We start from the raw sequence: 16853 nt of genomic DNA, 5'->3' as shown, positions 1-16853 counted from the left end.
AGCTTCTTCAGCTCTTTGTTCAGTAGATGTAACAAAGGTTTCCAATAAAGGTGATAATCTCCTGGTTTTTCAGGGAGGGTGATGCAACATGATCACTGTGTAATTCTCTACAATGTTACAGGGATTATTAAAAAAACCACTATCCTATTTGTATTTATGCAGATTATTTGTTTGGACATAGTTACCTTCTCCAGAGTAGTAGAGAAATTCTCTATCACCTCCTCTATTTGTAGCAGAGCTTCGCCCAGCTTTCCCTCTGCTGGGCATGTGACTGAAGGGGCTGATAGCCAGGTTTATATTTAGCACTGCACAAGTCAGCCTCCTTTCATGCCTTAATTGCTGTAGTAACAGGAAACCACTTGTGAGTTATAACAAATGATGCAGAATTTTTCTTTACTGTCAACTCAGGAACTGTTGTTTCCCCATCTGGAATACTAAGGGAGCCCACCTGAAGATCAGTGGGACAAGATTTTTCAATTTCGCTCGATTGCAGTTTTGGTAAAAACACTGAGGAAGAAAAAAGGATGATAAGGAGGTGCCTTATGATCTTATTCCATGAATGAACTCATACATCAGAGTCAGAAATTGCTTTTGAGGATCCACCTCTGAACAAAGCAATAACACATCTCATTTTTAACCTCCAATCCAGAATTTTGGTTGTACAGATCCTCTCATGAACTCACTCATGTGCAAAGGAGTGCCTCTTTTTAGTAGACACAGTTAATTGTTCTGATTTCTTGTTCTGTGTACATGATGTTTTTGTTGTTTCAGTGATGTGTATCTGAATGATTAGCTGAAATGATCTGGACGGGCTTTTTGGAGGAAACCGATTGATGAATTCAAGACAAAACCCTCTGTAACTTCTAGATTACATGCTTTTGGAGCCTAAAATGATATAATAGATCTAGATTGTTAATATTTATTGTATTCCTCTTCTTAATACTCATTGGTTAATAATTAATTTAAACAATTCAGTCACTATTTAAAAATCTATAAAACGCTGCTCATATTTTTGTCTCAGATATGGCAATAGTCAGCAGAAGTATTTTCCTAGGGTAGCTCTGGCAGTAGTACCTGCATTCAGTGTTAGTGTTTCCTGCCCCTGGGTGACAGTAACAGATTCAGCTATAAAATTCTATGGTGGTGTTAGCTGCAATTTGAATAATACATAATACATGCCTTTAGGCTTGCAAGTTCTCTTGTATGCCAGTTCTTAAAAAAATTGATAATTCAGTAACTGGTGATGACAACTTGCTGGGTTTTGGTTGGTTTGGTTTTTTTTTTTTTAATTAATACACTCCTATTACCTGTTAGTCAGTTGTGGTTAGTTTGTCAGCTAAGAATAATAATTCTAAAACTAAATTGCAAGTACTTGTCCACAATTGGCAGAGTGACTTCAACTTGCTGGGTTTGGACCAAGTTGTAGATGATGGTATTTTTTATGTTGATGATTTTATATTTCATTCCTTCACCCCTGTGCTCCCCTCCAGGTTCTAACGATTTTTTAAAATAGAGAAAAAGATGGTAGTATAAATTTTAAAAATATCAAGAACAGATTTAAGAAGCAGTAAGTGTTTTTCTGCTTCCCAGACTTTGCTAATTCAGGGCTCATGACATGTATTGCACTTGAACCTTGGTTTATAACCTCATTTATGGTAATGAATGTCAGTTAGAAAATAGCAATTCCTCACTCCACCATTTCATTTTATTCCCTCTGTAGTAAGATGAATTCTGTGTCTTACTGAGTCCTGTGACGCAGGATGAGCTGGTGAATGGCCATCGTGAAATGCAATTCTGGAGTACTTTAGGGTAATTTTCTTTTTCCTGCAGACATTTAAATGCTGAATTCACAGAATCACAGAATTTCTAGGTTGGAAGAGACCTTTAAGATCATCGAGTCCAACCCATCTTCTAACACCTCAACTAGATCATGGCACCAAGTGCCAGATCCAGTCTTTTTTTAAACACATCGAGGGATGGTGAGTCCACCACCTCCCTGGGTAGATGATTCCAGTATTTGATCACTCTTTCTGTGAAAAACTTCCTCCTTAATTCTAGTCTGTATCTCCCTTGGCACAGTTTGAGACTGTGTCCTCTTGTTCTGTCTGTTGTTGCCCGGAGAAAGAGACCGACGCCCAGCTCACCACAGCCACCCTTCAGGAAGCTGAAGAGAGTGATAAGGTCACCTCTGAGTCTCCTTTTCTCCAGGCTGAACAGCCCCAGCTCCCTCAGTCGTTCTTCATATGGCTTGTGTTCTAAGCCCCTCACCAGCCTCGTTGCTCTTCTTTGGACACGCTCAAGCATCTCAACATCCTTCCTAAACTGAGGGGCCCAGAATTGGACACAATACTCAAGGTGTGGCCTCACCAGTGCCGAGTACAGGGGAAGAATGACCTCCCTGCTCCTGCTGGCCACACCATTCCTGATACTGGCCAGGATGCATTGGCCTTCGTCCCCAGCCTATAATGTTGCAGGGGGTTATTGTGGCCAAAGTGCAGGACTCGGCACTTGGACTTATTGAACTTCATCCCATTGGTTTCTGCCCATCCATCCAACCGTTCCAAGTCCCTCTGCAAAGCCCTCTGTCCCCCTAATAGATCGACACACGCTCCCAACTTAGTGTCATCTGCAAATTTGCTAATGAAAGACTCTAAACCCTCATCCATGTCATCGATAAAAATATTAAACAGAATTGGCCCCAGCACAGAACCCTGAGGGACACCACTGGTCACTGGCCGCCAGCTGGATGCAGCACCATTCACCACCACTCTCTGGGCCCGGCCATGCAGCCAGTTCCTATCCCAGCACAGAGTGCTCCTGTCCAAGCCACGGGCTGCCAGCTTGTCTAGGAGTGTGCTGTGGGAGACAGTGTCCAAGGCCTTGCTGAAACCCAAATAAACAACATCTACAGCCTTTCCTGCATCCACTAGGCGGGTTACCTGGTCATAAAAGGTGACCAGGTTGGTTAAATTGAATTGTTTGTTTAGGACTGAATTGAGTTCTTTAAAGAGGATTTTGCAATTTGGATTTTGTTTTCCCTCTGGGAAAATAAACAAAGGACACGTTTCCTTTGCTGTACTCTCTGAATATTTTTATTCTCATTTTTTGCTGAGTCTTGAAAATTCAAATAGTCAGAACAACTTCCTATGAATAAATACCCTGTACTGAAATACATTCTGCTATCTAGAGTTTTAAAAAATTGGTTTAAAGAATTTTTTTGGCTCTCAGTGCTTTTATGTCTTGCAGAGTTTTAAAGTATGTTATGCTTTTAAAAGGTGGTATTGGAAGTGATTATGTAAAAAGGTTTTTGGCTTCCATGCTACAGTGGTTGGGGTTTTTTTTCTGCTTTAATTTTTTTTCCTTCCCTATGTCCCAGCTTTAGACCAATCTTTGGCCTGTGCAAGTAGAGCTGAGCTGGAGCAGCCCTTTGCTGCAGTGGGCAGTGCTCTGTACCTGGTAGAGGCAGAGCATCAGTTCTCAGGGAAGTTGCCTTTGTGCTTTAAAGCTTTGTTTTGGTGCTCCAGAGGGGACAGCTTTTCCCATGAGCCTGGTCCTGCAGGTACCCTGTGACAAGGTCCTGAGCCCCCTGGTGTGACCTGGCCCTGCTCTGTGCTGGGGGGAATGAGAGGCTCTCTCAGGCTCTGTCCTGGCTCAGGCAGGGAGGGAGCTGCCCTGTCCAGACCATGGGGCAGGGCTCACCAGCATCAGTTACTGAACTTCATCTGGCAGACTTCTCCTATCCCTGTCTCATTAATATGTATAATCACAGATTTTTTTCACAGATTAATTTTTATCTTGATGATGAGGGAAGCTGTAAGCTAGGCATGCTTCCACATGAGTTTACAAGACTCCCTTTTATAAAATAAAGTTCTTGCATGTGCAGTGGGAAGATGCCATTACTGGCATGAGCTCCCTGTGGCTGATCAGGAGCAGTCTGGTCTCCAGAGCATGGTGCCATCATGCTGTCCCCAGTGACCTCTCTGGCAGCTTCTGCCCTGATAGTGTTGAAGGACTGCTTGATAAAATGCCTACTTAGCAGGAATCCCATGCTACTGAAACAGATTATGTCAATGATTAAGTAATTTTTGTTTATATTTGATGGTATTTTCCTCTATCTTGCACTAAATTGTCTTTCCTCTAACCTCAAAGTAGTGTCCCCCAGCTACCCTTCTTTTAGAAGCATCCCAAGGTAGCCCTTGATGTATGTTCAGGAGGAGCTGATGTTCTTTTTAGTTATTATAACTCGGAACTCCTGTTATGCCTAGATGTAAGACATTTTTATTTCTTTGTCCTTCTACCAAACACCCTTAATTCTTCCTTCTTTTGGTAGTAAGTTTCTGAAATAAAATATTCACTGGGGTTTTTTTTAGCTTTTTTAAATAGCTGTCTAGCTAGACTGAGTAGAATGTAATTTTGTAGACTGACAGGTGCTGTCAAACTCAGTTGTAGTTAAATCCAGAGAACTGATATTCTAGATCTGTGTAGTATTTTGTGACAAGCTGAATAGTCTTTTGTATTCTGTATTGATACCCAAAATAGATTGAAATTATCTAATCTAACTGGCTGTCATAATCAGGGAAAACTGAAAATATGTCTTCCTCAGAGGTAGAGTGTTTCCTGGAAATTTATTTATGTTGTTACAGTTTCTTATCACAAAATCCTTTATATGGAGAGCTAGATCTGAAAACCAGATGGGCACTGCAGCAGGGGTGGTTTCAGTGGCAATGCCACAGGAAGCCCAGGAACCACAGTGGTTGGTGAGGGAGCTTCCCATCAGAGCAGAAAGCCATGGAGGGCAGCACTCTGTGACCTCCTGTGCTTGTGTTCAGTTTGGGGCTTTTATTCTCTCCCTGGCATGCAGTAGGATGGAGCAGATGAGTTTAGGGAAGCTTCATCAGGAATGTGACAGTGTTGACTTAGGTTTCCTGGCCACTCTCAGGGCATCTGGAGCTTTTGGAGCCAGTGGCCTCAGCTAATAATCTCTTTATTTCAAGGTGGCTCCAATTTTCCCCAGTGTTGTGGAAATTTACTGTCACTGACAAATGCTGCCCAAAGGGCAGTAGTGGTGTGTATAGACAGTTCTTTCTTTGTCTGTGCTTCTGTAAAAGATTTGCTTAACCTGTGAGAACAGAAGGAGACCCTATGAAAGTGGGTCCCATCTCCAATTCCATTCACCCTGAAGACAAGCTGAAAATTTTGGTCTAATGTTTTCTTGCCATTGATACTCAAGGCTTCAGAAGATTGATTCTCACAGGGGCCCCCCCTGTTTACCGTGTTCCTCTTCCAGCCTGAGCTTTGAATCTGTGGATTCCTTGGCATTTTCTAGGGGAGAGCAAAATAATCTTTATTTCTGTAGTATTTGGGCTATACTTGTCCCATTTGCATGGTGAGTGCATCTGATGTTTGTAGAGCTTAGGTAGTATTTATACTGGGAAAGGGAGGAAGCACCTCTTCAGTAACTGCTAGGGCTTGAAAGTGTTAAAGTCCTTCAATTAGTGAAATTATTTTGGAAGTCAGTGTCCTGGTTGGCTAAATACTGGTATTATGATCTAACATTTTTTCCTCAAAGGTACTTTAGTGAATATTTCCATTTCTTCCTTAAAATAGCTGTGAATGTAAGAGTGAATTGGATGCAAGAATACTCACTCCAGTTTGCAGTGCTCAGACATAGGCTCAAATCAATCACACTCTGTGTTTGCAGCATTGTCTTTCCATGTACTTGTCTGCCCAAGTAAAATTTGAATACTCAAGAGTTGTAGGTTCCACGTTTTACCATTTTTAACCTTTGTCTGTAGAAGTTACCTCAGCAGAAGTATGGAAACAACTTGTCATAATCTCAGGGTTCATAATATTGGGAAATATTTGGGGAAAGATTTTTTCTGTTTTAAAAAGGAGGCCTTATGCTCAATCCCTACATTAAAATATGCACAAGAGAAACCTAAAAAAGTAGCTAGATTTTTTCCCCTGGCTGCTGTTAAACGAGTAACTTGCTGCTGCATTCTGCACAGCATCTCTGATCACAACTGTGCTGGTTTCCTGTAGACAAAGTACTCTGTCAGGTTCAGGAGTGATGTCCTGGTCCTTGCAAACTCTCACTGATTTGGATCCAGGATACCTGAAACATGCACCAAATGACCAAACTTAATCTGCTGTTACCAAAATCAGTGGTCTCCATTTTTCTTTTATTCTTACATTGCTGTGAAAAAGACCTTTTGTGAGAATATAAATGGTAGTATTTGTTTTGCAGGCTCTCTGGGGGAAAAAAGGTTGTCTGCTGCATATTTAGAGGACCTCTAAAAAAATAACATACAATTGTCTGTAGAAGATTTGATTTTTCTAATTTTGGTGTGGTTTTGTAATTTTCAAATGAAGATGGCTGTTGAACTGCTTCTGAAGTATACTGTTACTGTGCATAATCACTTATACTGGTGTAAGCTTGTAATATTCTAAGACATTCTGGCTTTTAATACCATGTTATCTTTTGTAAAAATAATAAAAATATAGGTGTGAAGTATTTTTCTTTCCCATTTGATAGCTGCTAAATAATATAACTGCTTTTTTCGCCTGCTAGAAATTTGGTAAAGACTTGATAATAAACTGAATCTATGATGAAGCAGCTAACTTTCTCATTTCATTTTGACTTCTCTAGAGAAGTTGGAGGTTGCACCACCATCCCCAGGACAACTGAGACATGGTAAAAGAAGAATGTTTGTTGAATGTGGTTCAGTATTTGTGCAGTCTCTCTTTGAATTGGCTTCATCTTTGTTCCACAAGTGCTGGTCTGTCCTCATCCCTGTTGTATGGAGTAAGAGAAAACCAAAGCAAAAACCAACACTCACCCTGCTGCCTTTGTTTCATAACACCTCGGCTGGAGAATGAGCAACACTTACTGAAAGTAGGACAGAAAGCCCAAATGAGAGCACACTGTTCAAAGCCAGCAGCAAACATTGTTTTTCTAAGCCAAGTAGTGTTGGTGCTGCAGTGCCTTTTGCAGGTTTTGTATTTTAAAAGGACTGAGAAGTGGTATAAAATTGCAAAGAAATTGGAAACAGATTGTGCATTTATGATTCATGATTCAAATTCTGATTTAATTTCCAAATTAGTGTATTTTTGTGGTTTTGTCCTCTGCAGTGAGCAAATTTATTTAGGCAAACATTTTCCTTTTCTAATTATCTACATTTTTTTTTTCTAATTTGTCCCTTCCCCCCCCACTTCCTTTGTCCCTGGGGTTCTATTTACTCCATGAATTCCAAAATTCTGTGCATTTCAACAAGAATTTGAGGTCCCAGTTTAGCTCAGTACACACATTTTGAAAATACTGAGCATTATCTGTGTGCTTGTTTTGTTATTTATGTTTTGGTGGGTTTGTCCTGTGATAGTTTAAAAATAATTGGAACGTTTCATAGGTTTTGTGCTGTAGTCTTTCACCTGTGCAGTTTAGAAAATAGGTGTATTCTCACAAACTAGCTACAGATGACCATTCATGTTCTAAGTACCTAAGTACCTAAGCATGAAAGATCTTGAATGTGGCTTTGGTTTTTTGTGTGGTCATGGATTCATACTGTCTGCAGAAAGAAAACCCAAAATGTACTGGATACCAGTTTCTTTTCACATGATGGTGGGGTTCATCCACTCTTCTTTTGTCCCTCTTTTAGGTTTGCATGTCTTTTAAGTTTATAAAATGTAGGAATTATAGTCCAACGTGAAGTGAAAAAAACCTCCCAAACTCCAACCAAATCCAAACTCTGCTGCATTTTAAATATTAAAAAAAAATGAAAAAAATTCAACTTTCAGCTGTATTGTTGTCATGTAGTCTGTTCTCATGCTGTATTTAGTCTTATGAAGTGAGCACCTTGAAACTCAGCTGGAGGCAATGCTGTGCAAATTCAATCCCACCCCCATCAAAAGCTTACAGGCTAAAACCTGAGAGAGAAAATTAACCCAGACAAAAAGGAATGAAACAGTAGCACTGTGCTCATTCTGAGAAATTACTCAGACCAGCATGTTCCAAGTTTTTGCAACAGAAAATATTTTCAGAAAGGATTTAATTGGTTTTAAAAGTAAAAAAAGAAGAAAATGTGTGAAACAAAAGGTGGAGTTTGGTTTCTTAAGCAATGTCTTAAAAAGCAGCTGCAAGTCTAACTTCACTGAGGATAGTGCACAAACAAAGCCAAGATACAATTCACAATTGAAATGGTGAACTAATAACCAGTATATGACACCCTAGTGAAAACCACCTGAGCATTTGCAGATTTGGCTAAAGGAGTTTTGACAAGAATTTAACTACTAAATGTTAGGAATGTGTGAAGAAGACGGAGCTCTTGCACAGAAATAGTGAGGGACTTGCAGAAAAAGGGCCTTTATTTCAAGAAGTCTGGTTGAGACAGTTTGGTGATTTTCAGTGATACTGCAACATCGCTATAAGGTCTGCAAATAACACCAGAGTTAGTGTAGTTTTAAGTATTTCTCTTACACACTAGTGGTTTCTACCTGAAATTGTAAAAGTATTTGCAAAGTAGATTTTTTAGCTGGTTCTTCACAAGCCATTAGTAACATTTCTTTGTAGCCAAGGGTTTTACCACACCTGCCAGCAACAAAAAGATGACCAGGAGGAAAGGAATTTTGTGTATTTTGCCTTTGTTTGTCTTAAAACCAGTATTAGACATGTCAGTTGTTCCTGTGCACTAGTGAACTCTCTTATAAATATTTTTTCTTTGTTACTTATTTCTTTTAGTGTTCTTCCACAATGCATTACCTTTTGTAGGGTTTGGATTTTTGGATAACGCAATTATGATTGCTGCGGTAAGTTCACTGTTTAATTCCTTGAACAAGTGTGTAAGATTCATATTTTTCAAGAGAACAGAATAGAATGGTCTGTGAGGTCTAGTCTCGAAAGTCCCCCTGCTCAGGACCGTCTCAGGGTCTCTAGTCCAACCTCCTGCTCAAAGCAGAGCTAGCTGTAAGATGAGACCAAGTTGTTCATGGTTTTACCCTGAGGGACTTGAGAAACCAAGGGCAGCCTGAGCAACCTGTTCCAATGCTCAGCTGTCCTCAGGATGGAAAATGATTTGCTATATCCAACTGGAACATGTCTTGTTTTAGTTCATGCACATTGTCTCTCATCTTTTGACCGTGTTCTGGTGTTTCATAATGTAGACCATGTGGTTTTGTTTCTTCAGCTGAGAACAGAAGGAGCTGTGATACTGTGTTTTATTTGTTTGCTTGGTATTTGTAGAAGTTTTTGTTAAGAGCTCTACATTCAGCTAAGAATTGCAGTAGGGGAGATGCTATGCAGGGATAGGGGTTGCAGGTTTGTCCCCCAGCTGCCTGAGAGAGTACAGATGAAATATTAAAAGACTTTCAGAAGTAAGCCCTTGCCTTAGGGGGAATATATGCTAGGAAGATAAGATCTCGGTGATCTAATAGAAGAAATGTCCATTTATCCTTTCACTTTTAATGTAGACAAGCAATAGACAATAATTTGTCAGTTTTATCAATATAATTTATTTTAACTCCAAATCCCTCAAATAATGAGAAAACTGTTTATTTTTCAGGGAACCCAGATAGAATTGTCAATTGGAGTTGTCTTAGGAATTTCAACTATGGCAGGCAAGTATTAAAATTGCAGCACATTTAGACTAATATGGCACATTCCTATATTTTAAGCTGAAAGTAGCACACAGGGCTGGAAATGGCTCTTCCTCAGTCTTGCAGCTGCATTTCCTAATAAAGAAACAACCTCTGGGTGATGCTAGGACTTATTCCATTTGTAGAAATGGAATTTCAGTTCAAATAGCTTTTGAAGTGCTTGTTGTTGATTTCAGCGTAATAATTCAAATCCTGGGTCAGCTGGGAAAGTGTATTTGCATTTCTGTGATGGAACTGCTCTAAATTCCCCAGGGCCAGTTTCAGTGTATGTGCTTGTACGTTGCTGTTGGCTTGCAGCGCTAAGGGGAGATCAGTGTTGGTGTCTTTTTCTGCACTTCTTGGTGGCTCCTCTGCCTTGGTGAGATACCACAGGAAGGCCAAGCAGCCACCCTGCCCCTGCCCTGGGCCAAGACTGATAAGCTCTGCTCAGCAGCTCTGGTGCCTCTGCAGTGTCACAGGGTGCTCATGGATCCACCAGCTGCAGGTGCAGCATTGCTCAAAAGCACGAGGAGGGAGAGCGGAACTGAAAATGTTTCAGCAGGGCAAGTTAAAGATTTGGAAATTTGTAGGCCTTGGTTCAATGTGAGACAGTCACAAGGAAGCTTATCTTAGTAAGGTCTGCTGTGAAATCTGTATTTTGTGTGTAACTTTGTTCACTTGTGTACAGTATTTCTTCTTGAATTGACACAGTTTGTGGATATATTGACATGTTTATCAAAGCTGCATACCTGAGTGACAGCTCCTTCTATTTCCAGTGCTCCTGTGCCTCTTCAGGCACTGGAAGGCTTTTCTTGGTGTCCAGCATTAGTTGCATGGAGCTGACAATCATGCACAGCTGTTCTTAACTCTGATCTCAAAAGTTATGTTGATTTCCAGGTGTTAGTGCTGTCTTTTTTGTATTTGTCAAGTTTTCTCCATTTAAATTGAGAAAAATAGTTGCACCTCTTACTAATTCTAATCTGCTGCTGTTATTAAATTGTAATAAGGTCAGGATAAAACCAGTAAAATATAAGGAACTTTAGTCTTTAATTCTATATAAATTGAGAGTATGTGAAGGTCACTGGAGGGTGGGAGCTGGTTGGTTTTGTTTGTAGCTAAAATAATACCTTTTTCTCTTCCTCCAGCTGCAGCTTTGGGAAACCTTGTTTCAGATTTAGCTGGACTGGGGTATGTATGAACTTGTGTTAAGAATATTAAGTGCATTCATTGAGATGCAAAGTGGAAAAATAATTTTTTTTGTAATGTAATACAGGTCTGCCTTATATACCGTCTCACGTTGTTATCCCCAGATCTGAAGAGACTTCCCTCTCCTCAGCTAAAACAATATCTCTGCAATGTCTTCAGGTCTAGGCATACCTATTTCTGATAAAAACAGATCCAGCTTATTTTAGTTTTTACAGGAAGTTCCTGCATAACTGCTGAAAGTAAAGCTGTTTGTTATGCCTGTTTTTCCCACTTTCCCTCTGTTTTGTTTTCTGCAAATTACAAGACTTGCCACTAACTAGTTTGTGTGTGACCTTTCCTTCAGTAAAGGTTATTTAAAAAGCTCTGTAAAAATGCATTAACATTCACACCAGTTGTGTTGTACTGCATAAGGTTTTTTACAAATACTGTGTCTTCAATCAGTGAGATAATTAATTTACATTGCAAAACGTGACCTTTAGGAGTCTGAACTCTGTCCCATAATTTTCTCTCAATCACTTTATTGCTATGCTGAAGGAAAAGCTCTTGTCTTTAAGTTCAAGTATTTCAAAACCCTCACTAGAATATACTGTGAGATTCAAAATAATTTGTTCTTGTTTTCTTGTTCTTCAGTCTTGCAGGTTATGTGGAAGCTTTGGCTTCCCGGCTGGGTCTGTCAATCCCTGACCTGACACCCAAACAAGCTGACATGTGGCAGACCCGGCTCAGTGCACACTTGGTGAGTATCCTGTGGGCAGCGCTGCTGGTGTGGAGCTTTTTGTGTTTAAACCAGCTGATAAATGCTTTTTGTCACTTTTTCCATTTATTCCTTAATGACCACCAACTTTGTGCGTGTTCCCCAGAGGGTTTAGTCTTAAGCCCATATCAGGGAGAACCAAGAGATTGGATTTTTTTGAGCTTGAGTGGTTTTTTTGTATGCAGCAAGTCCCAAGTGACAAGTGGCATGGATAGTCTCTGCAATGACTTTGTGTACACTGTGCAGATATCTGGGCTGATCTCTGGCTGGGGTGATAAGATAATTTACTTGGAAGTTATGACCACTTAGTAGTTTACTCCTATACATTCTTTGTCAAGTGCTTGCTATTCATATACCTGTGCTGGTTTGTACTAATTTCGAATGTTCTATAATTAGCTTGGATATGAAATCAGCTTTTCTCTGGCCAAACTTTTAGCATTTGAGTGATATTTACTGCCTGTGTTTGCAGTTACAGGACACTCACCTTGCAGATGCATTTTCAGGGTGATTGCTTACTTAACATCTAATTATTTGAAGTGGTCCCCCTTCAGCAGTGGGAGCAATGATTAAAGAAACAGATTATCAGAAACTGCGTAAAGAAACAGATACTTCACTTTGTCAGAATGAGCCTTCATTGGGAAAAATACTTTTGCAGATTTAAGGGAAAAGAAATAGCACTTACTGAGGAAAAGTTATGGTAGAAAAAGTTAGGTTTTAGCAGTGACAGATCAAAGCACAGAGCAGTGAAGAGTTGGCATGCTGTCAGGGGGCTGCCCCATAGTCTAAGAGTCTTCTCAGTAAAAGCTGAGCCTGTGGCAAAACCTCTCATTGCACTCTCAGTTTGTTTATATTCCTTTTCTGTGAAAAGACTTCTGTGCACTTTTGCCTGTATGGTAGCATTTTGTCTTTTTTACCTACTGTCTCAAGTTTTTCAACACTATCCACCTACTGCTGTTGATGTGGTTTGGAGGCTGCTTGTCTTTATTTCCTCTCCTCTTGACTTATAAATTCAGGTCAACTGAAATGTTTTCCAGTTTTTGTTGGTTTTGTCTTGTGCCTTTGAAAGCCATCATGTTTGCAAGGAGCCACTCATTCCTTTGATGATTTGCAGTACCAGATACAAGCAGATGCATTTATAATTGCACCTAAAATGTGTGTAGGTGTTGTTTGGTGGTTTGTTGTTTTGGTTAATTTTTTTCATTTTCTGTCTTCCTGGCCATTCTGCTAGTCCTTTGAATGTCTGTTTCCTCCCTTACCACTTGCGCAGCTCTTCATGATCATTGCCCTCCTCCTTCTTCAGAATTGTCCTTTGTCATAGCAAACACTGTTTCTAACCTTGTCATATCTGTCTCTCTCTCATACACTGTGTTTCTAGTCTGCATGCTAAGAAAAATGTGATTCCCAGCTGAAAACTAGAACAAGGGTTGTGTGTCCCTAATTGTGGTGGTACATGGGAAATGAGTAATAACTGATCAGTGTAAAACTTTTTTTTCCCCCTCTTTCTTTAGGGTAAAGCTATTGGAGTGACCATTGGCTGCATTTTAGGAATGTTTCCTTTGTTGTTCTTTGGCGAGGAGGAAGAAAAACTGGAAGAAAAATAATAATCTTTTTACAAGACATATACAAATGTAAACTACTGTACCTCAATTATTCAATTATGCTGTCAATATTTAGGAATTAACAGACAGTAAAAAAATGTATAGACTTGGGAACAAAACCTTCAGCATGTCATTTTATGGAAACACTAATTTATTGTGGCCTTGTTGTGTTCAGTACTTCTTTTTATAAGGTATCATCTAACTTTTTATTTAATTGTAAATTTTTGAAGTGTTTTCACTTATGGCAAGATGTTTACCACTTTCCCCTTTGAACTTATTCTTTAATGGATTATTACTTCAATAATCCACCATGGATGACAGTATCACTCTTGAGTTGCATATTGTTTGCTTAACAGTTGTAATTGCATGACAGAAATATCACTGGTGTTCATCAGGTCCTTCAATGCAGATTATTAAGAAGGTCAGGGATAAGTAATTTGAAGTCCCTCACTTTGCAAGGAGACTGGTTGCCCCTCACCAGCCATCATTTTGCACTGCCTTAGATTAGATATTTCAGTGATCTTTGACAGTATAGTTTCATTTTTTCATAATTCTGACTTAAGTGTCTCTGAATTGTCTTCTGATGATCATGCTGATGCTTTGACAAGGTAAGTGTTTCCAGTGTAGGCTCTCTACCAAGTCCATCTTTAAAGTGGTGATTTAACACCTTCTGTACTTCCGTATTCATGCCTCTTTTTTCCCTTTCTAAACAGTGTTTTGTGAATTGAGTTGAAATATCCTTAAATTTGTCTTCCTCTGTTTTGAGTGTGGTATTAAAGAATTCAGACCAACTGTTTCAAAACCACAAACAACTTTTTTAATTGTTCTGCTTAATATAAGGTGTGAATAATTGATTGGGTAGATGAGGCCAGGGAACAGTTCAGGGTATGAATGAATGCTGGCATTGTAAGTTTGTTATGAGTGGTTCAGTTGTAATAATAAGTGTACCATCAGTCTGGATTAGAGGACCTGATTTGATGATAATACCTTTGTGTTTAAGATTGAGCCTTTGCTGCTTTTTTTTCCTGACACAATTAGTTAAAAAAAACAAGCAACAAAAATAGGAGAATTGAGGCCTTTTTACTTTTTTTTTACTTTTATTTTTGTAGTCTTACTTGGCGTATTATAGACCTGACAGTGCAGTATCATGTAACTGTGCTTTTTTATATGGTTATGAATAAAATTATAGCAACTATTGAATATTCATAATATTTCAGGATCTTGCTTGCCAACAGCATAATGCTAAACTGCTAATTGTCCCTTAGAGGAGAAGGTTTCTTACTTGTTTGAATACCACTAAAAGTGGAAAAGCCACTAAAAAGTGGCACAGCCAGGGTACTTTGAAAGTTTTGTTGCTGAAATTGCTAGCACTTCTGAAACCTAGAAAGAAAAGTTAAAAAAAATCAAGTCCCCTGATGATTTTTATTTGCTGTGGGAAAAGTCTTATTGTAACGTGTGTTTTACAAAGCTCATTGCTTAGCTCATTGTTATAAATCTGACTTCTCTGTTCTGATTTCTAGAAGCCCTTTAACAGCAATACTGAAACTGACTTTAATGAAGGTGACACTTGTATCTGTTTCTTAAAAAGCAGATGTTGAAAGCTTGGAGTGAGTAGTCCTAATAGTATGTGCTGTAGTTTGCACATTAAACCAGCAAAATCTGGACTAAGCTGTAAAACTGAACGAAAGCTCAGCCAAGCATCAAACACAAATGCAGAGGAGCTTCAGCTTGTGCTTCAAAGGTGGAAGCTTTATTAAAATAGAATTAAATAAAAATCCAAATAACAACAACCCCCACAACTCTAGCACAAAAAAACCCACCAAAAAACCTCAACCCACAAAAACAATCCAGAAAGGCAATTATGCACTCTTTCACCAACAGATTGCTGCTGGTTTACAGTACTTCAGTGTTCAGAGATTTTTTTACTCATCCACACATTTGTCTTGCCTTGAACTTTTAACTTTTCTGCCTCTGCATGCACTTTTGTTTCTATACAAAGCTGTATGTATTTTTCATGTTTTTCTTAAACTGAAGTACAAGTCAAAGCAATTTTGCATAGCTGCTTTTGTTGCTGTTTTTACAATTACTTCAACACTGTTTCCCATTACAATACTGGTATCTTGATTGGAATCTTCCAGCAGTGGCCAAATCTCTGTTCTTTGGCATTGTACCATTGCAACACTGTTTTCATCACTCTGTTACAGCTCATGAGAACAATTGGAAGGTTGTGCCAGCTGTCACAGTACTATTTGTTTCATAATGGCAATAGGAAAGACTGTGTACTATTGTTAAATAGCTTGTGCATGTAAATTGAGTACCTTTTGTTGCTGTATGTCAAACTATTGTACTGCAACCAGTGCTTTTATTGAGAATCAATGAACTAAAGTATCTTGAAAGAAGTTAATCATGTGTCGTCTTGTTAAACTGTTTAGTTGACCACAAAAATGTGGAGGGCAAGTGACACATGGTAAGAAATATTGGGTATTTCAGTCTGATACCATAATGAAGAAGGTGACTTCTGGGGTTTCAGTATTTGATAAAGATGAGGAGTAACTTGTGATGTGAGAGGATTAGTGGTGCTGTTGGAGGCTCAGAGAAGGTGTTTATTGGGGCCAAGCTGCCCCCCTGAGAACCAGGTAGTTCAGGATCCACACTTGTGTGGGCAAGGCACTGCTGTGTGTGGGAGAGAAGATCTGTGCCCTGTCTCTCCACAAGGAGAATGGGTTTTTCTGGGGTGTATGGATGAAAGCAATCCCTGATGCTCTGATCACACTTACTAAAAACCTGGCTGAGAAGACACAGTCCCTTTTACTTTCTGGTATCTTCTCCCACCTTGATAAAAGGAAAAACAAAACACTGCAGGCTTGTTAAGTGACTTCAGTATTGCTCTATTTTTTTTTATTCTATCCATTTGTCCTGTGTTAACAGGAATTTCTTTTGCCTTGAAGGGCTGGCAGACCTGAAATTGTATTTGAAATACTGTCTTCTGTTGTAATTTAAATTATAAATGTATTTTTGACTGTATGTTATCTCTAGGAACAAAGAACATGCATCCAATAATAGGGTTACCCAAATCTTCTTGCCAGTATTTTCTCATGTGTGTACTTTTACATAAATTATTTGAATTCAGACAACATATTTTGTATTGTCTTTAATTAAATTGTTGAACTTTCTGTAAACTTTTGTACTACAGCAAAGCTGTTCTGTGTTTCTTTATTAGACCAGATGCTGGAGGGAAAATATTAATAATATCCTGTGGGTATTCAGCCTCAGTTATACAAAATGGGAATTTATTATATTTAAGTTATAAGCAAGCGGTCCTTTGTCACTGTCATAGGAAATACCACCATGGAGTGGTACTTCTGTCTCTTCATGCTCAGAAGAGAGCAATTTAAATAATTAAACTATTTGCATGGTAAACTGGTGGTGTTTGTGATTAATATTAATCAGAAGTTCACTTGCACTTGAACTGTTGGAATTAATTGAGGGTTCTTTTTGGTAAACTACACCTTTTTAAACTTTCCTGGACTTTGGAGCTCTTCAGGTTTTTTTGGTTTTTTTACTTATTGGTCAGTCCTTTTGTGGATGACTGTGCAAGAAGAAGTGCTGTGAGTAAAACATCTGTACTGTAAGGATGGTCTCATTTAATTCTGAGAACCGATACAGGC

General features: G+C 39.0%; 1 protein-coding gene across 2 annotated transcripts in view; it reads left to right on the top strand.

Moving 5' to 3' along the window:
• The window catches only part of TMEM65 (transmembrane protein 65), a 31282-nt gene extending 14918 nt beyond the window's left edge, over nucleotides 1-16364 (top strand). For both annotated transcript variants that reach the window (XM_014306894.2, XM_005420709.2), the window contains 6 exons: nucleotides 6650-6694; nucleotides 8735-8802; nucleotides 9555-9609; nucleotides 10773-10815; nucleotides 11464-11569; nucleotides 13096-16364. In XM_014306894.2, coding sequence (XP_014162369.1) covers nucleotides 6650-6694; nucleotides 8735-8802; nucleotides 9555-9609; nucleotides 10773-10815; nucleotides 11464-11569; nucleotides 13096-13188 — 410 coding nt within the window. In that variant the 3' untranslated portion in view covers nucleotides 13189-16364. The remainder of the gene's footprint in view (nucleotides 1-6649; nucleotides 6695-8734; nucleotides 8803-9554; nucleotides 9610-10772; nucleotides 10816-11463; nucleotides 11570-13095) is intronic.
• The last annotated feature ends 489 nt before the right edge of the window (nucleotides 16365-16853 follow it).

Source organism: Geospiza fortis, unplaced genomic scaffold, assembly GCF_000277835.1.
Source record: "Geospiza fortis unplaced genomic scaffold, GeoFor_1.0 scaffold111, whole genome shotgun sequence".
NCBI lineage: Eukaryota > Metazoa > Chordata > Aves > Passeriformes > Thraupidae > Geospiza > Geospiza fortis.
This window is presented reverse-complemented; position numbering and strand designations above follow the sequence as displayed.